General features: G+C 40.0%; 1 protein-coding gene across 1 annotated transcript in view; it reads right to left on the bottom strand.

Moving 5' to 3' along the window:
* The window catches only part of LOC147631816 (putative phospholipid-transporting ATPase 9), a 152,620-nt gene extending 143,752 nt beyond the window's left edge, over positions 1-8,868 (bottom strand). Inside the window, exon 1 of the mRNA XM_086808344.1 lies at positions 7,962-8,868. Coding sequence (XP_086664470.1) covers positions 7,962-8,450 — 489 coding nt within the window. The 5' untranslated portion in view covers positions 8,451-8,868. The remainder of the gene's footprint in view (positions 1-7,961) is intronic.
* Between the last annotated feature and the right edge of the window lie 15,943 nt (positions 8,869-24,811).

Below are 24,811 nucleotides of genomic sequence, written 5' to 3'. Positions count from 1 at the left end.
GTCTTAGAAAGGCAATAGGGGAACTTACTAGGCGGCTTTGTCCCCAGGACCAACTCAATGCGATGATCCTTAGGACGAGAGGTGGGAGCTGCGATGTGAGATCGTCCCTCAACATGATGTCTTGGAACTTTGGAAGGAGACCTACCAACTTCTTTTCTAAGGGGGTTGCAGATTGAACAACAGACAGTTGGGTGCGGACATAAATCAACGCACACTCAGCTCCTTTTCTGAGAGCTCTCTATCCTTGTACATGTGAGGGATTCCTTGAGTGCTCCAATCCCCGTGGATTATGACAGGCTCTAATACCAATGTAGCATGTAACTAGCTAGATTGTGTAACGCATGACAAGACCTTCTTTATACCTTTATGTAGTGAGCATGAAGCAATCAACTTAAACCTTTTATACACAGTAGGTAGAGTTGAAGAGAGAGAGAGAGAAGAGACGACACTAGATTGGGTCCCAATATACCCATTGAAGGTCCCTCTCCCGCAAAATAGAGTATTTGCTTTATTACTTTAGAAAATTGTTACAATGCAGAGAACATACTAAGAATTGACTAACTGAGAGTGCCAAACCCAAGGAGGCTGTAGACCGGCCGCCTCGTGAACCATCAAGCGGTATGGAGCCAACTTTGAAACCACTTCGAATAGCCTTACGCACACCTAGATCTGCTGAGGAAGATGCACTACTAAAGGCTGACTGCTGAAGCAATTTTCGGGGCTGCATATGGACTGAAGCACTAGGTGCTTGGCTGAGATTTATGCATGTAAAAGACCAAGGTCTTTAAGCATACATATCTGCACTATTTTCTATGACTGAAGAGTGATTTATGAGATGGTTTTTGCAATGAAATGAGGAGCTGCTTATATAGTGCCTTGTGTTGCTGGTCGCTCGAGAAAAACTAATGTCAACCTGTTTTAAATGCCCATGACCTGCTGATTTAGCATTAAATGCTTGCACTTTTGTCTTGTGTGAGGCCTAGCTGATGTGGCACCACTTGATGTCGGCCGACTTGCAACTACACCTGGCCGACAAGGTTTCTAGGCCCTGAAGGGCTGACAACTGGGTTTTAGGGGCTGCCTGATCTGGCCTATGAACCTAAACTTACATGTTGTTGTTTGCTTTGTGTATGCACCTAATGAAATGACTAACATGCCCTAATCCTCAAATGACCTTGTTCTCCAAGCACGTAAAGGGACTGACCCTAAAATCTAAGGCTGGGAGACTGACCTACGTAGCTCGTTCCTAACATGTCATAGAATAGGGTCACAGCGTATGACAAATATTCCAAAAAAGGTACTAAAATTCTGTTGAGGATAGCACTGTCGATGAGCCAGTGTGTCATATTGCACCTCAGAGCATGGTGCATGTGACAACACAATAGCCAAGATCTACAGAGCAGTGTAGGCGGAAATCAGCATTATAGCTGAGATGTTGGGATACAAAGCAGCAGGTCAAGCAGGCTTCAAAAGGAATTTCTCCACCCAAGATCTACAGAGCAGTGTAGGTGGAAATCAGCATTATAGCTGAGATGTTGGGGTACAAAGCATCAGGTCAAGCAGGCTTCAAAAGGAATTTCTCCACCCTAGATCATATCTTCACTCTACAGGCCATCATCGAGGAGGCGAAGTCACAGAAACAACATGAATTTCTCCACCCTAGATTATATCTTCACTCTGACACATTAATGGTTACAGGCTGAAAACTATGAGTACATGGACATTGCATGGTATCATTTTCTGCCCATATGCAAACGGCAATCATGCAGGCGGTGAGGTCATAGGAACAACATGTATACTATTGCTTTGTGGATTTTTGCAAAGCTTTTGTTTCTCTTCCAGCGAGTGGAATGGCAAGGAATGAGAAGCGCAGGGGAGGGAAGAAGGCGAAAGGTTCCGCTTGGGAGCAGCTGAAGACATAGGGCACACTAGCGTTGCCATGCATGATGAAGAGGCAAGTGTAGACTTGGAGCAAGGCATGGAGGCCATGAAGAGGATGCTGTTGGCTGCAAGAAGGATGATGTCGGCTGTACCAGAGGACAGGGCAGCTGAAAGCGCATCAGTACATGGGATTATGACCAGTTGGCACTGCATTTATGATTATGTGACCAGTCGGCTGGTCGACCAGCACTCCAAGAAGTCCAAGAGCCTATAAAAGGCGTAGGTGCTCATTGTGTTAGATCATTCAACTCCTTTGATTTGGGTCTTAGACTAGGATTTGTTTTGGGTGTATACCACCTTTTCATGAAGGCAGCCTAGGGCTGTAGATGTAGGCTGCTGTTATGTGACTTTGACATAACCCTCCTCTTCAACACCGTAGTCATCATTATCCTCGCCAGCATGGTACACAGAGGTAGCCCAGTGATTTGATGCACATGGCCCCCGGATGGATCATTTCCCCCTTTTCAATATAGTCTAGACTCTCCATTCTTGGACCTCTCATGGCAAGAGATCAACTGGATTATCCAATTGGACCCACTACGGCATCACATACATCAAACATGGGTGTCTCCTTCCCTAGAGCTTGACACGACATCCTAGTTTTACAGGGACCACGTCTTCAGAGTTTCACCGGATTTGGATTCATTGAGATGCCGAGATACATATAGATACGTATGTCAAATGCCACACATATCGTGATTGGCCAGCTCAAGGTATCCTCTCACTGCCTCCGAGTCAAGATCTGATGATACCTCACATGAGGATTGGATATGTAGAGTATGCAACACAGGACAGGGATGAGGTGCACTACATGCTTAGCTACCCATCCTACTATGAGATACGAGGGAGATTCCTTTGCCTCTTCTAAGAGGAATTTGGTCCGCTCACACAAGTGATGCAGTATGATGATCAAAGTTGCATGGCCATGAGCTCAGACATCATAGGGATGTAGTATTGAAACAGCATACCAAAAAGCATACTCAACATGATACTTCTCAGAGGGCCACTAGTATATCACATGTATATACACTAGTGATAGTTGTTTTTCATTTCTTTCAGTAACTATTTCCATGGCTCAGTATACCCATGGTCTCATTGTATGACTCATGTTCTTATAGACCCTTGTCAAAATACGCAGCGGAGATGATGACCAGATCTGGGAACACGAGCAAAAACGCATGCAGAAAAAAATACAGCACAAGAGAGAGAGAGAGGCGTGTAACTCTGCTCTATATACACATCTATATACACAAGAAGATCCCGTAGTATGATACAAAATGGAATGAGGGGCTGGGGGCCTATTTATATGGCCCCATATGCCAGTCGGCCTGTGCTACAGGCAGCCGACTGGTCCTGAATCTCCACGACCAGCAAAAAACGGCCAGTCAGCCAGGGGTCAGCAGTCGGCCATCTCAGAAATGGAGTCGTGGACCAGTGCCATCAGTCGGCCAGCTACTGGGTCCTCCTGCCACCTTAGGGCTGCCTCCCAAGCCACAAAAAAAATGGAAAAAATAGGGGAAAAATGCGGAGAGTGGGGAAAAATGAGAAAACACCTCATAAGGGCGGGCACACCCACAACAAAGGCCCTGGTGTATAAAAATAGACAGGAGATGACTTCTAACACCCCCTCTCAGCTCCTGGCTGTGAAACCAACCACAGAGAGCTAGGGTGCCGCCTGAGCAAATCCTGAGATAGCGACTTCGTGAAGAGATTCACCGTACTGTCCTCCGTCGAACAGAACTCTAGTAAGATGTCATCAGCAACGATCTGTTCACGAACAAAGCGCCTCTGGATGACTATGGGTTCCTCCAGTGGAAGCCCAAACCTGCAATGCAACCTCTGCATCCTCACCACCTCACAAGCAGCATCACAAACAGCCCGGTACTCTGCCTCTGTCCGCGACAAGGCAAAAGATGACTGCCTCTTACTGCTTCGTAAAACTGCTCCTAGGCCTGAAGTAGATCTCCTCGTGTCCGGATCTCCTCCCCAAACTGAGTCACTCCCACCGTGGAGTCGGACTCCATCCAACAATCCCCCTCCTGTGTACAAGAGTCCATGATCCTTCGCATGCCGCAGAAACCACAGGAAACGCAATCCTGCCTCCCAAAGAGTCATCCGCAACCATGAGCTCAACTGCCTCATCAGGAAGCTCCCGTCCAATCTGGTGTCCATCAACCAGATCAATGAACCATTCTGCTTCTGAGTCAAAGAGGCATCACACTGCTCACAAGGATCAACACCTGTTACGGTGCAAAAACAAGTCCTGGAAACCTGATGAAGACCATGCCAGGCCTTCTGAAACCTGTCAACCACCCCCTCTGAATCCGGAACCACAAAGCCTGGAGTATGCACCTCCTTCTGCAAGTAATCAACTGCCACCTGCCTAGCTTTCCGAAAGGTCCCCGTGGAAAGAACATCCTCATCTACATGAGGTTCTTTGTCCCGAATACTACGAGACATCAGAGCATAAGTTACCTGTTCAGTTTCCTCTGACTCACGAACACAAGAACTACCAACATCAGTACTGGAAAGTTCTTGCCAACTGCTGCCATCTACTGGCAAGCTATCCACCATCTGGTCCCGGAAAGCCTACATCTGCAGCGTATCCACACTCAAGTGGCCATTACCAGACTGCCACTCATCACAAACCTGAGGACCTGGGAGAGAGAGTGCTGAAAGCTTGTAAACTCCATTCTCCAATCCAACTTTGTCACACAGAGCTCGAGACAGAGGATCATTACATATGCCGATGTCCTATATACTATGAGATTCAGGGGTACTTATAGATGCACATGCCGCATGCCATGCGGATAGCAATTGGCCAACTGAGGGTATCTTCACATCACCCTAGGGTCAAGGTTGAGTCTGGCATAGCAGAGGGCATTCCACAAGATGCACGTATATGTAGGGTATGCACCACTGGTGAGGTGGAGAACAAAGAGCACTATTTGTTTCAGCTTTCAATGCCCACCCTACTATGAGATATGAGGGAGATTTCATTGTTGGACGGATTCGATCCCCTCTCACAAGTCATGCAATATGAGGATCAGAGGTGTTTAGACATGTATTTACTCGAACTTCGCCATCACAGAGAGCTCAAGCTTAGATAGCATTATGAGAGAGAGTGTCAGTGAGGTGCGCCTCCCAAACCTCCGTCACAAATTTGTTTGGGTCACAGCCACCAACTATCCTGACCCAACAAGAGCAACAACAAGACTAACCATGTCCACAACGGCCTAGATAGACATGTGATCCTCTGGCACCACGTACACGGGGTGTCACCCGCACTAAGCATGTGTCACCAGCCTGGACATTTCCCAATATGAAAGGGGTCTGTTGGACTCCAAGACGTCTAAATATTTGGAAAGTACAAGCTTTGGGAATGGGGGATTATCCTCGAATACAAAGGAAAATTTACGAGAGTTGCTATTTTCGGCCTGACTCTGATGGAAATTTTGTTCGCATCATTACGTCTAGAATTGAGCAAATACCAAGAAGTTGCCAAAGTACCTATGACAAATGGGCTACAAATTGGGATATTTTTAGAGAGAAAGTTTATGAAAAGACCCTTCTGTTAGATTGGGAAGTGTGGCAAGAAAGTGGACCAAAGTGAGACAAGTGGCCTAACACTTGTTAGAAAGTGGATTAAAGTGACACAAGTGGCCTCACACTTGTCACTTCAACTATTGTGTGACTCTCCACTTGTCATCATAGCCTACTCTTTCCATTTTCACTCATGGGAGCCCTAAATCTATAAATTGGAGCCCTCTCTCTTCATTTGGAGAGCCTCTCTTGCTGCCTCTACCGCTACGCTAATGATGGCTACTCAAGACGGCTGCCCATGAAGTATACCGACTGTTGGCAATTGTTTTGAAGGCTTGACGTTTCTCTCTCTCTTGACGGCTGCCCATGAAGTATACCGACTGTTGGCAATTGTTTTGAAGGCTTCCATTGCAAAGAATACCGAAGGCAAGGGTATTTAATCATTTTATTATGATTTCCAACCACTGTACTTGTTGTAGCAACCACTGTACCAACTGTACCAGTCCTTGTACTTGTTGTATCCAACCATTGTACCAGCTGTACCAACAGTATACTACACCTCCTATGCCAACCACTGTACCAGTTGTACCAGCCCTTGTATCTGTTGTACCAGCCACTATACCTACTGTACCAGTTAAATGGAGAGTTGTACTTGCTACTCCAGCTCTATCACATGAAGACCCGTGGTTTTTGGAGAAGAATCAGTACCCACACGGAGGTATATGATTTATATTGTTATCTCGGCATTTCTACAACTTGTGTACCGGCTGACTTTTATGGTTGCCTCGTGTTGGACTGTGTTATGATTTGTATATGGATAATCATCTCCCATGGGGAGAGTATGGCCCTCAACTTTTACATGATGTTTTCTCCTTGGGTAACAAAACACTTCAAGGGGGGGGGGTCGGCCCATTTCTACCTCTATGCGGTGTTAGTTGTGCGCATCTCTCTTTTACAGTTTTGTGGATTAAGTGGCATATGTTTAAGGCAATGGCCAATTTCAGTGTTTAATTGCATTAATGGTCAAGTGTTTTGCGAAACCCCGGGAAGTTACAGCATGCACGATCCCTTCTGAGAGCCAAATGCCCCAAATCTCAAAGGCCTCATCCCTCCACCCGGTAGTTGCAAACCCAGGATCTTCTTCGGTGACATGGTAAGCTCCCATCACAGAGGGGAGATTTTATGGCTGCTTTGCATTCTATTTTGGAGAAGGATGGAATCCCTATCACATTGGCACCATGTAGCATCACATGAATACTTTTGTTATGTAGCTAATTTCACACAATTTTATATTTTCCATGGTTCAGTACTCATCGTGGATACATTGTACTATCTTTTTGGTCTCATAGACCCTCTAGGTCTTTTGAAGACATTAATATATCTTTTTTTCGCTTTTCACGTGAGCTAATTGTATTACTTGCCAAGGAGCAATGTAAAGCTACATGCTTGCTACAACGCGGAAGGAGACCAAGAGCGACTAGAGAATGCACAAAGAAATTTGAGAGATATATTGCAAATTCTAATCCTAAATACATTCCAATCATGAGACTAGCCTAGGGGACTTGATACCAACTTAAAAATGTGTAGGTTCAGATGGATCAAAGCAAGTGATAAACTTCATGATAGAAGATTAAGTCAATTACTTGGATCAAATTAAACTTAAACGATGGCACACTAATCAAGGTGCCAAGCTTAGAACGATTCTTATTAATCAAGCTCTTAAAATGAGCAATGCATTACATAAATTAATAGCTCAATGAGGGAGCTTCTAAACCCAAAATATCTCCAAGATTCACTCCCTAAAATACCTCAAGCAAAGCTAGAACCTCTGAATTACCTATGACTCTCAATTAGCCCATGTGGATTTAAGCATATCACTGCTTACATCTCTCAATTTTTTCAACATCTTTACCATCACTTCTCACAAAATGACCTTGGAGCAAACCAACCATTTACAAAATACAACAACTTGGGAGGAGAACCATTGCTCCCCTCACTTATCAAAAAAGAGAACACACACACCTCCCCTCAAATACAAAACATGAGTAAACTCTTACCTTTCCAAGAGACAACAGACATGCGAACCCGATAATTTCAACATGTAAACATTCCATTAATCCAAGGTGGATTAGTGGAATGTTTGCATGGCATCATGGAATAAGGCAAAGGTAATTAGACAGTAATTACCAGTTGTTTTGTATGTAGAATAGCTAAATTAAGGATTAGGGAGCCAATAGGGCTTGGAATTAGGCAAAAGTATTTAGAGAGTAAATAGCAATATCTTTTAGAGCTGTTTCATATGTAGAATAGCTAGATCAAGGATTCCTTGTCTTTTTCATTAGCACTTTCAGCTCAACAGACCTTCCCTCTGCTATGCATCCAAAGGGGCTGTTTGCTATCATGTGCATTCACTATTTGGTATCCTCTGAAGTGTGACAAAGGGGGAGACGAGGTAGGACAACGTAACGTTTGAGTACCTGTAAAAATCGCCTCCAATCTTCCATAGCTTCCTTTGCCATGCTTACTCCCACTACAAAAACAAGAGGTAAGATAAGACTTGCAGGACTGAAGGGTGCAACTGGTGTCAGAGAGCATGCAGCCGCAAAGAGGAAGTAGATGTTGGCCACACGCCGAAACTGCTCGAAAAGTGATTTTGGGACGAAGGTGAACATGTTGTACTTAGTGGTGGAGACATAGTTGGAACTGTACTCTGGTGACATTTCAGGATGGTTGCAATGTACTACCCTCGAAAATCCCTGGCATTCTGTGTCGTGTATGTCTGAATCTGCAGCATGTGATATTCCACATGCAAATGAGTACAGTTTGCTCAACTGCAAGCCTCTCTTCTTTTTTGGAGCCATATTGTGATGAGTTTCAACATCTAGAGACTCTCCTGTGAGTGTCTCATCATCAAGCCATGCAAATGCTTTTTCCTTCCTTCTGGACCGGCCTGTTGCCATGGGCATCTGATGCGGTTAGCCGCGTGTACAACGCTGCTCTGCCATCGCACATGGTGCAAGCCCTGATACTAGAACAGAAGAAATCATTTTCAAAAACCCTAGTCCTAGAACAGCGATCACCGTATGCACATGACATTGTTCCTGCTGCCAAAACCTTAACCCCGAAAGCTCCATCACGCCACATTTTTACTGGAGTGTGCAGAAGTGGCCCAATACGCATATGGCAGAACGCTAACAAAGGAACACATGAGGATTCTCTCGGACTGTACGAGCAGCGCCATTCATCAAAACGAAAGTTTGAACGAGGGGAAGTTGGCGAGCGTGTATCATTAGGGCCATGGGACGTTTACACACCTTCTCCTAGGATGGGTGGCGATATCCTTCACTTTTAAAAAATGGTGCCCTTCACAACATTCAGTACACGAGTCGCCTCATCGGTCGAAGATTGCCTCATCGGTCTTCGACGGGTACGGGTTGAGGACAATTTCACTCAAATGCTCAAACAGAGCTTCTCCATCATTCACGAATTGGAATGTGAATTGGGCTATGCATCTCCCTACCGTCTTCTCATCAATGTCCCACCAAAGCTTACACTTTGGGACACGAATGATGGGTATCATAACATCAATGATGACAACTTGACTTACATCACCAAGTCGTAAACAAATTATGCAGTGTCTTCACTCTAGTGTAGCAAAACTACCAACCTGTTGGGTTCATCCCAAGACGATAGGTTGGACATAGGCACAAATCCACTCCAATTCAATAGGATATCCAATCTCTCTCATAGATTTCATCATCCCCTACTCTCTCTCTCTCTCTCTCTCTCTCTCTCTCTCTCAAAACTTGAAAATTTTGTAAATGACTAAAATGATAATTAGAATCGTGAATGAACATTATACACAAAAAAGAATACATTTGAAAACTATATGAGAATGTGGTGCCCAAAATGCTTTCCATACAAAAGTCCCCATAAGTTACATAGTGGTCTCACCAAAAATTCTCATGAATATAATAGACTATACTGAATGGTAACCAAAACATTTCACCAAAAAATCTTATGAATATAATAGACTATACTGAAATGTGGTAACTAAAACATTTCACATATACAAAAGCTCATCATAACATATATAAGGACCACTAAAAAAACTCACCTACAATGACCCTATAAGCTATATAGTGGTCACCAAAAAATTGCATGAATATAATAGACTATACTAAAATGTGAAATGAAAACGTTTCACATATGAAGGTCATCATAATCTATATAAGAACCACTAAAAAAAACTCATATACAATGACCCTAAATTGGAAGATATAATATATCCACATGGTGCCACAAAATCTTGGTGTGCAAGTCTATGTCGTCAAAAAGGTGACATCTACGTGCTATCCTACACATGCTAAGGACGATGTGATGGTCCAGGGTGATGGCCTCTACTACACCACTAAACACCACACAAGGAAAAGATGTACAGATATCAGAACTAGGAGGCACCCAAATCCTCAACTCCAGGGCACCTAACAACCCAGATGATTCCCTCTAATCCTTTGCTGATCAAAACAGGCCCAAACTAATTACTCTTGTCCCTTTAAATAGGCTGATCCAGACTATTACACCTCACTAGCCTCTTAAGTCCATAGACTTGCACTCACCTCAAACTTCATGAGAACCCAATCTAACAACTCATAGTTTCACAATCTTTGATCTAACATCATCCTTTAGTTCAAATCCAATTTGACCTGCTTCACAATCCTTAAAGTAGCAACTTTGACCCAAATTGAATCCATCCCAAATAGTCTAGAGAAATCTATCCTTTATGTTTCTTAGGCTACTTTTGACCCAATGCACAGCTGATCTTGATTGCCTTTATATCTCCTGATTGGCTCTTTCTAAATTAGACCTGAGACAACTATGCTAATATCACTACTCAAAGTTGATCCCTCTCCAGCGATTCAAGCAAAACTAGGAATCTCCCTCAATCAAGAGTCACTGCTTAATTACTGAATCCCAAACTAGCTCAAACAATCAATAATGTGAACCAGTTTCATCAGATACCCATCCCTCTTGATCCAACCATGCACAAACTCGACGTTCTAACATTCACAACAAACCACAACTAGTCCAAGAATTGATCTCACAGACATAAAATACATTCACCTCTACTAATAGACACAGATAAAATTCACCCCAATTGAACCCTCATAAGCAGAATGAAAAGCGATGGCAATTCTCCCACGTTCAATGCTCTATAATTCTACTTGGATTAAGAAAGGATGCTCTGCCAGATACCTTGGTTGTCAGGTGGGCGTTGACATCTCCCCTGCACAACAGTTTGCTCCAGTGCTCTCTTAAGCATTAAAAGTAAACTTCATCACTGGAGTAGGAGGAAGCTCGACTTGGCCTCTAGAGCTCGACTTGGCCTCTAGAGCTTTGGTGGTTAACCAAGTTTTGCTAGCCACGTCTTGGTTTATTGCTTCATGTTGGATTTTTCATAAGGGCTGCATTGGCCAGCTTCGTTGCCTTATTTGGAACTTTCTTTGGTCAGGGCTTGATGGAAATGCACACACCAGAGCCAGAGTTGCTTGGGAAACCATTATCAAGCCTAAGTAGGAAGGGGGATTGAATATCATTGACCCCAAGGTGCAATGTAAGACTTTGCTCTGTAAGCTTGTTGTTAGGGGCTTTCTTCCAAGCACTAAGCCGTGGAAGGACTTTCTAATGTAGCAGATTACGAAGTGTGTCCCTGTTCGTAGAGGTGACTGGACTCTCAACTCACGCTTAATTTTTTCAGATGCAGTTTGTTGCTCCCCTTCGTCCCCCCTAGTTAGGTGCCTCCTACGGGCCTGGGACTGCCTGAGGAGTTTTTGGTACACATCCCCCTGTGTTTCAGCGGCGGCAGAGGAAGCTAACCGGCAGCCCATTCTATGGAATGATTTGATCTTAGATGGGCATGGTAGGCCTCTTGGGCATGGTAGGCCTCTTAGATGGGCATGGTAGGCCTCTTGGGGCAGCTATGCATATTCTTTGGGCTGGCTAGGAGACCCTTTTCCCCACAGTGCTGGCTTGGAAGAGGTTTTAGAGCCTTACCGAGGTGCAGATATTGGATATCACGCAGCACTTGAGAGGTTCTGGACAGAGGATTACACAGATTGATGCAGCCATTCCCAACCACTAGATTACTGGATCTTTTTTGGAAGGTCGTCATCATTCTTGGTTTGGGGTTTTCTCTGGGACAAGTGTTCCTCTTCAGGTTATGGGTATATATGTACGGGTCTTTTTTTCTGTATAGGATGGATGGCAGCTAGAGAGATGTGATGTGCAGGACCTTATTGAGGGCACCCAGATTCGTCCAGTCCGAGTTGTTGGCAAGTTAGGGAAGCACGTCTTTGTTGACCCCCCCAGGGATGATCACAGAGAGTGTTGGCCTTTGGTTGTATGGTGGCTGCCCTATCAGACATTTGCCTTGGGACCCCGGTGAGAGTGGGAGTGGAAGGATGCTTGTAATCCTTTGAAAAGCATGCCTTTTTCAGTTATACGGTGCAGAATGCCAGACATCTTATCTTAGGACACATTTAGAGTGTCCCTACCTTTGGACCTCATTTGGAGTCTTATGGCATTTTGATTGACATTCAGAGGGCATTTTGGCGGAGATTGTGGCACTCTTATAAGAAGCCACAGATTTCCTCCTTTATCTGGGTTTCCCTTCATGGTGGTCTGGCCACCAATTAGTGGAGGTCTGTTACTAGTGCTTGCCCAGCATGCCCTAGGTAGATGTGCAGGAGTTTCGGAGTCAGTTTACCATTGTTTATGGGAATGCATGGAAGCACGGAGGGTTTGGTCTGCGATTGCACACCTCGTTGGTAGGATTAAGAGGGATACTATCATTTCTTTTGGTTCTATCATTTGGTTGACACAGTCTGGGCCTTAGGTTTAAGGGGGCTAATAGGAGCTTGGCCATTTTGGTTAGGCAAGGAGTTGCTCGACAGTGTTGTCTTTAGGATTTGCCACTTTCACACTTTGTCCCTCCGGCATAGAGGTTAGACAATTCTTGGGAGATTATTGCTAGCATCTCAGCCTGGAATATCTAGAAGGCTAGATGCACTGAGGCCATTGAGGGTACTCCCGTTCTTGTTTCTCAGTGTCTTTGCAGGATTTGGAGTGATATTACTCACACCATTATGGATTTTTGGGCCAGAATCCAGGGATCTTTGAGGGCTACCGGTAGGGAGGAAGTGCGCCCAGTTTATGAGAGAGTGGGACATTGGTATCTTTTTCACATCCTCTCATTCAGGACCCTATTGGCAGCATAGGGTTCCTGATTGGTTGAGATCTCCACCTTGCTTGGTGTGAAATCTCCATTTTGTAAAAAATTTCATACTTAATAGAATTCTCCTTTGTGGGAAAAAAAAAGAAAGAGGAAACTCCTATGATTAATTCCCAACAAAAACTACAAGTCCATAAGCTAACATAAGCTTAACACAAATGAATCTTTGGCATCCTCTGCTCTGGTTTTAGCTCCCAAGGTCCAAGTTGTTCAATTTGTTTTTGTCCTCTCACCCTCTGACACAAGTCTCTGCTCTCCACTTTAGTCATGTTATATAGGCTCTCTAGGCTCTCTGCCTTCCTCTCACTTTTTTTTGTTGTATTTTTTCTCCTTTTTTTGGAGAGAACCATGCATATCAAATTTGAATTAATCATTCTATATCCAAACCTTTCTTTTTGGCTCTCCCCGACTGGTGATCTCTGCATCATGGATAAGAATTCTATACATGAGTGGTGAATGCATGTGACAATGCATCACCATCATGTGTATCATCAACAAACAGACCATCCCCATCATCTCCCATATGCACATATCTACCACCACCTCTTATACCATAATCATTCCAAGGCTACCTAAAACTATCCCTTCTCAAATTCACAACCACAAGAGACTTTTGCTGGGTCTCTGATCCCTCTGGCATTCATCACAAAGATGCCTCTCACAATGCCTATACTCAAAACTGTCAAGTAATATATAAAATCCCATTAAAAACTTTGGATTTTTAAGATAAAAGAGCTTTACAATCATAATATTTAACATACTCTGGTCAATAGTAGATGACATGCTTTCATGGATAAACATACAGGTAGGCCTCAAAAAGCTATACATATGGTCATCATTATGACTATATCCAATAGCTTTCCACTTAGTAGGCTCTCGATAACCTAAGTAAGACAATGTTGCAATTTGGACTGCAACCCTATGTGGAATGTATTCTCCATCAAAAAACAGATCATGTATAGAGAGTTTCAATATAAACATATCCACATCAGGAATGAACATGTTACAAAAAGAAGATCCCTTATACTCACTTATGTATAAACCAAACAACACTCTCTTCTTCATAAAGAATAATTAGCAACAAAAAATTAGAATATGTATCCGCACAAAGACTTGCCATCTCAAAGAGGTAAACCAATAACTGAGCATAGACAAGAGCTCTCCATTGAAAGGGATTGCAATAAAGTAGGAACTTTAGTTAGGACATGGACATAGGCTCAACTATAAAAGAGGCTCATGGATCTTCATTTATATATGTTCACTACAACACATCAGAAACACAACAGCAGTTTCGGAAGGAAAATATCAAGGGTTTTTACAATGCTAAGCAATGCTTTTTGGTAGTAAAATATCGCTGCTCATCAGCACATCATGTATAGCAGCAAAAAAACGCTTCTATACACACTGCTGATAGCGTGTATGGTTTTATCTTTTCAGTACAATAAAGTTGTACTCTGAGTTTTTTTTGTAGGTTTATGCATTATCTATCACTTATACCTCTCCTACCCTATCCTTCTCAAGCTCAAGCAAGGTATGTCTACTCTTTTCATTTATCTCCTATGCAAACAAGCTTTCCATGAAAGCTTTCTTGTGAGGATTTCCTTTCTCTTTCCTCTCTTTTAAGTTTTTATTTTCTTCTTTTTCCCTTCTTATTGAAGCTTAACCATTACGAGTATTTTTCCTTCTTCTTTTTCCCTAATTAAGAGCTCTCCATATGGTAAGAGATCTTGAATTTTCTTAACACTTTTTTTCTCTTGACTTGGTTTAATTTTGTAGGTTTTCAACACATACAAGCCTCATAAGAGACATCTTTCTTGTATGTTTCTTCTTTCATGCTTTTACATGTTTATAGGGCTTGTAAGTTTTAGGGCTTTTAAGATTAGGGTTTGTTATTAATGACTTTTTCTTAAAAAAAATTTGGTTTGATTTTGTAGGTTTTCAACACATACAAGCCTCACAAGGTAAGAGATCTCTTTCTTGTATATTTCTTCTCTTATGCTTTTACAGGTTATAGGGTTTGTAAGTTTAGATTTTAAGATTAGGGTTTGTTATTTTTTTCCATGCTCTATGGATAGCCTTTAGAGAGCTATGTTTCTCTCAAGAGATGACCATATGCCTTAGCCTCATGCATGAGACTTATGCATTAGCCATATGCATAAGCTTTATGCCGGTGGCTTTCAATGCATGCCGGTAGCTTCCAATGCATGCCAATAGCAACCAAGGCATGCTGGTAGCCTACCAAGGCATGCTGGTAGGAACCAAGTCATGCCGATAGTTACCTAGGCATGCCGGTAGCTTCCAAGGCATCCTGTAGCTTCTAAGGCATGTCGGTAGGTAGCTTCCAATGCATGTCGGTAGCTACCACGGCATACCGATAGCTTTCTATGCATGTCGGTAGCTACCAATGCATGCCGGTAGCCTTATGCATTAGCCATATACATTAGCCTTATGTATTAGCCATATGCATAAGCGTTTTAAGTATTTATGTTTTTTCTTGGATAGATGGCAAATAACTTGCAGCGCGATGTTACACGTGAAGGAGTCGTCGATATTCTAATAATATTTGTAAATATATATTAGCCTTAAATTGTATCTTATCTTTTAATTAAAGAAGGTTATCTTAAATAATAACTTTCTAAAATGTTCATTTATTTGTATGTCTATAGCCAGGTGATTAGCAAGATAATGGGCTCACAAATTGATGGATTCTAGGCTAGGCTCTGATACCATGTTAAAATTACAGCAATGTGATGAGCTATGGTGGATCAAATGCTAGAATCAACATCATTAATAAAGAGATTAGATGATAATTAAGATATAATTAGTGAGCAATTAACTAATAGCTTAATGTAAGCATGGATAATCAAAAACCAACAAATTCTCATTAGGCCAATGCCTCAATTTATAGGGTTTACATCCAAGCATCTAATCCCACTGATTTCTCCTTGATTCACTCCACTTGATTCTCTCCACCTCTCCCAGAATATCTCCACACCTCCTAAATCTCCTCATGCTACCCTTTATTCTCTCCCAGTAGGTTCTTCTCACCTTTTCATAGGTTCTCTCACATTTACAGATTCTCTTTTACAACCTCTAGCCAAGGGCTTGTTCCCGCACACACCCTATTCACTTGTATATTTCAACACCCCCCCTCCCCCGGTGCAATATGATTTTGCATTACAACGGGGTTTGGAAGCTCTATTTGAAAGGGTGCAAGATGAAGGATATATTGTTATTACTGGAGGACATGATTGGCAAGCATGGAAAGTAAGTACATTCCTAAACTCTAACCTCTTTGTTTTTGCAAAATTGATTTTCACTTGTGTTAGTTTTATTGAGTTTTAGGATCATGTAACTAGAAAGTGGTGCAAATGTCTAAGCAAGAAGCAATGGAAATGTGAGAAGCGAAGAGGGTGGAGCTGCAAGGAACAATAGTAATCGCAATGCATGAGATGTAGACCCCCCTCAATGTAGCTCCTAGCTCCATAGATTTTCATTACGCTTTATCTTGTATATGAGTTTTTTGGAATCATACACTTATGTAATTCCACCAAGTATTATAATTGAATTTCAATATTCCTAAAACCATGAATTGCAATTGTCCTTTAAAAAAAAAATATTTGTCAAGTTTTACATTACATTTGTCCATGGTGGCGATGAGTAGGATATAAAGTTGTGTTGCTTTTACTATGTCCACATTAGGAAAAAAAGAGTTGGGGCAGACTGTGCAAACTCCCTAATCTACCCTAGCTTTTTTTTACTATGCAGTACATTCACTGCTGGTGGTGAACCCATTGCAGCGAAAATAGCAGCATTTTTAGTAGTGAAATGGGCCTGACATCCGTACCCTTCTATTTATAAAATTGCTACTATTTTCGCTTCTAAATCCTCATTCTGTTGTAGTGGTTGACCTTTTGATATTGGTCATCTTGACTATTGAAGCCTCATGGCTTTCATACCTTATCTTGTTGAAGGCTATTTTCATCCTTTGGTGAAAGGCTAAATCACTTAGGCATCATGGCCATTGTTTGAGATTATCTCCTTAATCTTATATTAATTCATGTGGTGATCGCTCGGGAGTGCACCACTTAGTCTAAGAAACTCTATGTATCACGTTCGTTCAAGGGATATTTAAAAAAGCCCTTACATGTGAATTTTCATGAATAAAATGATCCCTTTTTCTTTATGGACTTACAATTTTTTTCAAAATTGAATTAAAAAACCCCTTCTATAAATGTATTTATGTAAATTTACCTTACAATTTTGAATTAAAAAACCCCTTCTATAAATGTATTTATGTAAATTTACCTTACAATTTTGAATTAAAAAACCCCTTTCATTAGAACTCACATGGTATACTTATATATTTTTAGGTGAACACCCTGAGCGTGATTGATGCATTTGTAGCCTATTATTATGAGTTCCTTATCGTCCTCTCCATTGATGTATATCGGAGGATGTACCCAAGTATACATAAAGCAGATTTTGAGGATAAAATCTTTGTGGAAGGGATGGTTTGTAATAAAGGAGGAACTTTAGTTAGGGCATGGGCATGGGCTCAACTATAAAAGGGCCTCATGGATCTTCATTTGTATCTTTTGACCTTTTGACATTTGAATGAGTCTTGGAGCCTCATGACTTTCAAACCTTGGCTTGTGGAAGGCTATTTCCATTTAGGCATCATGCCATTATTGTATGAGATTATCTTTTAATCTTGTATTACTCCATGATGATTATCCCAAATTCCCATGACATTTGGAATTCCATCATTTAAATGGTGAAAGTGGAATTCTTGCATAATTAAATTAATGGATATTTTGATTTGAATTTTAAAGAAAAATTTTAGATAAATTTATTTTTATGCATAAGAAAATTTAAATGATAAAAGAGGAATTCCCGTGACATTTGGAATTCAATCATTTAAATGGTAAAAGTGGAATTCTTGGCATATTTGAATTAATGGATATTTTTTATTAATTTAAAAAGAAATTTTTGATATATTTATTTTATGATAAAAGAGGAATTCCCATGACAATTGGAATCCAATCATTAAATGAGAAAAAGAGAACTTTAAGCTTATTAAAAAAAATGGATATTGGTATTTAGTTAAAAGAAGAATTTTTATGGTACTTAAGTAGAGAAAAAATTGAATTAATTTTTGGTGATAAAAGAGGAATTTTTACCAAAATTCCACCTAGAGAATTAGGGTTGATAAATTAAGTGGTAGAAAGAATTTCTTTAGATATTTTATGTGGTTAAATCACTAAATTGGTATTTACCCGAAATTAGATTAAATGGACGAAGAGTATTTTCATTAAAATCCGATATTCTCATATAAAACCAATTCTTAATCTATTATGGTTAAGAAGGAATGAAATTCATAAAGTTGGAATTTCCTTACGGCGGTTAGAAGTTCAGTAGATTTTTATCTGAAGAAAATCCTTGGAATCAAATCTAGAACTAAACTGAATGATTTTGGTTAGACCACGACTATGAGAGGGACGGTCAAAAAACTACTTGTCCATCTCTCGATCTGAATCAAGCAAAAATCTCTCGATCTGAGGACCGATTCCAATTAATAATACAAAGAATAGACTACCATTGAATTAACTAGTTTTCCCTTGACCAAAATCACCAAGAATCTAGTTGGACAGTCAGTCAAATGATGGGTAGATTACCCTGATGAGAGATCAAGGATTCTCATTATGAAATTGGGGATTAAGGAAAAAGGGTTTTGTGAAACCAATCTTAAACTGGGAATTTTACTTACATACAACCTCTGTTTTCTTTTAAAGGACTATTTTACGCCAGAATGCTAGAGGAAGCATTTGGTATATGTTTAATCTAAGAAGAGGCTCGTTGTTGCAACAGCTGGCGAGGAGTCGTCAAGGGACGTCGCTCGGGGGAGCAAAGCCTGCTGAGGTCTTGACCAGCCTCGGTATAGTTAAAATGGTGCGCTTCTAGTACGATGGGCGAGGACCGACGAAGCGGTCCCTGAGTGAAGTGCTAGGACACCTAAGTAGGATCCTAGAGCATTCTAACCAGGTGATGCACAGGCTCGCGGTTGCTAGGACACCCATGCGTGTGTTGAGGAAGATTCAGATGGACTAAAAAGAATCACTTTTGTGAATCAAATTTTGATATTGGATCTCGTTGGTTGGCCAGCTGGTCTTCAACGAAGAGTCCAAATGATATATTTTGTAATACAATGGACTCAGAATTTTGGAGGATGATGATCATTAATATTATGATTTTCATTGAAGAATTGTTTTAAAGACAGCCGATTTAGTTATAATGGCAATTTCGTATTAGGTGTGTACGTGGTATGCCTACCTTAATTTTTGCATGAAACGCCGTCTAGGGCCTAGGAACTCTGTTCCTCGATACCCAGGTAAAACATAACCGAATCCTTATCAATACAGTGGTCGGGCAGTTGGCTAACCCTGGTTGGATCAAGGGATTTCTACGATACCATTAAGTTACGATTAGTTACGTTAATTAGATTAAGTTCTGAGAAAACCCTTGTTTTGTGGGAGGGAATTAGCGGATGCATTAGGAAATTTTTGAGCTCATTTTGGGGCCCTGTAAGGAAGTTTGACCGGAATATTCCCTCCAAAAAGGGGGCAGTGGATAAAATTTTTGCAAACGAACTCCAAATTTGTCGGACCTCACATATTTAGATTCTACTCTTCAAAAGCTATCCATTGATATATAACACGATAGGGTTCGGAGAAGGGACAAGATAGATACCTAGAAGATTCTTTTTTGCCTAGGAAAGATTCACATAACGTGAATCTTTCTTAGGCAAAAAGGAATCGTTACGTGAATCTTTCCTAGGCAAAAAGGAATCTTCCTAGGCGAAAAGGAATCTTCTAGGTATCTATCTTGTCCCTTCTCCGAACCCTATCGTGTTATATATCAATGGATAGCTTTTGAAGAGTAGAATCTAAATATGTGAGGTCCGACAAATTTGGAGTTCGTTTGCAAAAAATTTATCCAGTGCCCCTTTTTGGAGGGAATATTCCGGTCAAACTTCCTTACAGGGCCCCAAAATGAGCTCAAAAATTCCCTAATGTGCCTCGTTAAAGGAGGAAAAAAGTTGTGATTCTATGGACCAAGTGCAAGTCTCTTCTTTGATCTAACCATGTGACTTCAGGTTCGATCGAATCAGTTTGAATAGTTAAGACTGACCCGTTAGATTAATTCTCCCGTTCGAAGATTTTCCCTGGAGGAATCACGCGCGCCTTCCAGGCGAGGGAAGTTTTTCCAAGTTCGGTTTCGGAGGAACCGCCAGACTAGTCTCTTGTCCGGACATCTGTGGGCAAGGCCCCGAGTGTGGATCCCTACCCCGCGCGAGAGACTGACGCTGCTTCCGCCGCCGCTAGCACCCTTAGAGGGGGCACCGCAGGGGGCGGGGGTCTCACAATAAGGCATCCATTACATTTTGGTGTGTGTACTGTTATAGAACCATTTAGATGGCATGCTTGGATTGGATCCCGATGTAGTGTTATAGAACCATTTAGAACCATTTAGATGGCATGCTTGGATTGGATCCCAATGTGTTAGGAAGGTTCCGAAATGATACATGAATGTAATCCATATGTTTTGATCTGTGGGGAAATTTGTACAAAGTAATCCACATGTAGAGTTAAGGATGGTAATCTGTGAGAGAATTGGTAGTATTTGGTGCCAACTACTAGTGAGGTCACTAGTATTATGCCAGGGCAAGGGGATGATTTTAATCTTGGGTTTCCAGATATTCAAATCTATTCCATAATGGAGTGGTAAAAACAAAAGTAACTTGCATATCGGTCATATATGCGTATGTTCTCCTATTTCCACGAGGAGAGGATGGGTGGCATGTACATATTCCACATGCTGATGTGTGCATGCATTCAACAACTAAGTTTTATAAATGTGTCACTCAGAGGCAATATTATGCATATCAATTACAAAGTAGATCAGATACCATTGCATGCCTTTTGTGTGGGGAAAGACTATTACAACAATACATTGTTGATGCTTATAGTGCTATCAAGGAGTCAAGATTAGTATGGATTCAAAATAAACAAGCAAACTTATGTGTTGAAGTCTATCAAGGACTATCTAACATGGTTAATGTAGTTGATGGTGCACAAAGTGTTTCAGGGAGTGTAGTAGGGTGAAGAGTTGTGTTGCCATCTTCTTTTACCAGAGGTCCTCGCTTTATGTATCAGCTTTACCAAGATGCCATGGAAATTGTAAGGAAGAAGGGTAATCCAAACCTATTTATTACCTTCACATGCAACCAAAATGGCATGAAATATCTAACGCCTTATTGTTGGGGAAAACTTCCCAGGATATCCAACTGGATCTTACTACCCATGTATTTTATGAGAAGCATAAGGATATGATGAGGTTACTTACAAAGCATAAGGATATGATGAGGTTACTTACAAAGCAAAGTTTATTTGGAAAAGTGACTAGCTATGCATCTATGAGTGATTGAATTTCAAAAGAGAGGTTTGCCACACTCACACACATTACTAATTTTGAAAGATGCATTCAAGCCAAGTGACATAGCTCATTATGATCAATTGGAGTGAGTGTTTTGTTTTAGCTTGACGGGGTTATAAGATTTAAGAGTCCATTTTATATTGATGTGTTCTTTTTGGCTACTAAAAGCCTAATAAAACTGGGAGCCTATAGGGCATGGTTGTAATGATAACTATTTATATAGCTTTTTTGAGGTCAATCTATACTCCTATTGAAGAAGATGCAACATATATTAACTAAGGTTGGTTGAATATCGTGATTGTATGATCGTAGATCTCTTTGTCTTTGAAAATCCAAAGTTCTTATGGGTTGTACATATTAACGAGGTACATGTCCAGTCTAGAGTATACGTAGTCTAAATTGTTAGCTATCTATGCAGATTAAGTTTAAGAGATTTTATGTGCTTACAATGCTTTCTATTTAACTTATACAATCACATTGACACATATGTACTTTAAATAGGATTAGGATGACAGGATCCTTTACGCTTGTCACCAACTCTATTGCTAACGTTGAAGGTACACAAATGTGCATGTGCTTAGCATTTAGCTTATATGTTTTTAATAATAATACTAAGTTATTTATCTAAGAAACTATGTAGATCCCTGCAATGGTGTGATCATAAAGCTGAATTTCTCTTTTATCATTAAAATTTTCTCATGCATAAAAATAAATTTATCTAAAATTCTTATTTAAATAAAAATATTCATTATTTTAATATATCAATTTTTCTCTTTTTCCATTTAATTACATGGATCTCCATTATCATGGGAATTTCTCTTTTTGCATAAATATAGAAATATAAAAAAATTTCTCATTTCTCTAATTAATTATTTATCCATAAATACTAAAAATTAGTTTTCCATGAATGTACTAAAATTTATTATTTTAGCATAGGATGACTAATCCTAGAATATGGTAGGAGTCCTCTTTTCACATTATGCATAAAAAGGAGTTATGTATTAATTTCTAAAATTTTTGCCATAGCTCTGCTTGCTATTACTGATAATTTTTAATATTTTTGGAAAGAATAAGACTTTATAATACAATTATGATAGATTAACTATCATTGGATCTAAATCCAATTTATGGAATTAAATCATAAGTTTACTATAAATTTTATTAGCATAAAAGCATAAAAATCCATTTTCTAACCTCTAGCTTAACTAGAATAGAGTTTGATTTTTTAATTGAGAAAATTTTGTCAATGAGAAGCATCCATTTGAATAAGAATTAGTCATAGGAATGACCATTCTTTTGGGGAGAGAGATATATACATAAAAAAACATCCTAATTAAGCATAAATATAAACTTTTTATGATTAATCATTAGAATTCTTATAGTGAGCTTAATTTGCATTGAAAAACAATTCATTTGAAACTTCTCAAGCTTGAGAGGGGTTGAGAAGTGAAATCATTGAGAATATTAAAGAAAACCATGAAATTACATCTTACCTCTTGATTTTGCTTGATTCTTTCTCTTAGAAGGAAGCCCCCAACCAATCCATTGGTTTAGTGTGTTGAGAGGAAAGCTCCAAGGATTGTTGAAGAGAGAGAGAAGCTCCTATCTCTCCAAAAGTAGAGGATTTTTAATATACTTATTTTAATGTAATACTGGCATGGTCTAGCTCACAGATGAGAATACAAAAGAATGAGGGTCTATTTATAGGTGAGGGAGGCCACTAATTGAGTCTAACTAAGTTCTAGAATTTTCTAGCTTCAATTTGGCTGAATTTGGACAAGATTTGGACCAGTTTAGCTCCCATTTTTATCCAGAGGAGAGATAAAAATATCTTAGTATTTTTGAATTAAAACCCCCCCACACATGTGAAGGAGGCGCCTACCTCAAAGGTCTTCCCCTTCTTATTACCAAGGTGTCAAAAATTCATCATTTCTCTAAAATATCTCATTTTTTTAGTAATATCTCATAATTTTTAACTAATAAACCTTGTACTCAGTCAACTCTTCATCTTATGTGAGCATTTACTCATTTTTGGGTATTTTCTTTTATTCATTGGATTTATCTCATTCCAGCACTTGGATTAATCTTATTAGCCCATAGGAGCCTTAATTGGACAATAATCTAAAATTTTTAGAAAATCTTGACCCTTAGGCTAAGGTCTTTTAAATCATTTTTAATTGATTCCTAATGCACCTTAGAGAATTTATTTTAAATTTCTATTTCAAGGAAATATATTTTTGATATTTGTAGAATTTTTATATCTAAAAATATCTCAATATTGAATTATCTCTCTCTAGAAAATTTTCTCTCTCTAGGTAAAAACAAGAAAAAATAATATTTTCTTGTATTCAAAAACAGGGAATGATTACAGAGGATTGAAGTAAAGCTTATTCATTATTTAGGCTGAGGAGGAATCTTACACTTATGCCATATCTTGTAGGATATTGATGAGCAATGCAAAGACACGAGACTCTTGACCCTGGCACCATCACCTCTGATCCATACAAATCGCGCTCCTTGCAAACTAAGAAATGAGAATATTTCCTTCCAAATGAATGAAACTACTTTGATATGGATCAACTATTACTACTCTCTTTATAGAGCTCTGTAGTGTCACATTCCAAACTTGACTGATACACTCAAGTTGATTCCTACACGCACTTACTCCTCTTCTAACTCATGACATCCTTTCTTCTCTAAACCTAGATACTTGATTAACTACTACTCTCTATTTAGAAGCTCGTAGTGTCTCATTATGGCGTTGAGTATTACACTCAAGTTGATCCCTATATTCACTTACTCCTCTGCTAACTACCACCCTTTGTTTAGTATGCTTGATTTCTAACCACTATTCTTTGTGTAGCAATGTTGTGACATGCTCTACATGTGACATCCAAATGAGTAAGTATATATTGATTTAAATCAACTACTCTGACTCTCTCTATATAGAAGATTGTATTGACACATTCTAGGTTTGATTATTACACTCATGTTACTCCCTACATTCACATACTCGCCTCCTAATAGTTTCCACCCTTCCTTCTGTAAACCTAGATGCTTGCTTTTTAAGCATCGTTAGTAACCTTGCGAAGGGATTTGCATGTGATATCTAAGAAACGACATCGTTTAAGTCGTGCTAAACGCGAAGTATTATGCACTTCCAATGATCCATTTTGCCTTCGTGTACCATCTTGCGTTGGAGAACAAAACTAAGTCAATAACCCCCATCTACTATTCCCACACACTCATGGCTACACAAATATAGTATCCAAGTGTATGTGTATATATTTTGTATCAGTGTGTGTATTAAAAACTATAACCACTTCCTTATGTATGCACATGATATTGCAGTTTACAAATTTAAAATTACATGCATATTCAATGGTCATGTCACAAATATAGTATCCAAGTGTATGTGTATATATGTTGTATCAGTGTGTGTATTAAAAACTATAACCACTTCCTTATGTATGCACATGACATTTCAGTTTATAGATTTAAACTTACATGCACATTCATTTACATGGACATGGCTAAGGA

Source organism: Cibotium barometz, chromosome 14 (assembly GCF_041138505.1).
Source record: "Cibotium barometz isolate CiBa-2024 chromosome 14, ASM4113850v1, whole genome shotgun sequence".
NCBI classification, from domain to species: domain Eukaryota; kingdom Viridiplantae; phylum Streptophyta; class Polypodiopsida; order Cyatheales; family Cibotiaceae; genus Cibotium; species Cibotium barometz.
The sequence above is the reverse complement of the archived record's forward strand: the minus strand, read 5'-3'. Positions and strand labels throughout refer to the sequence as shown.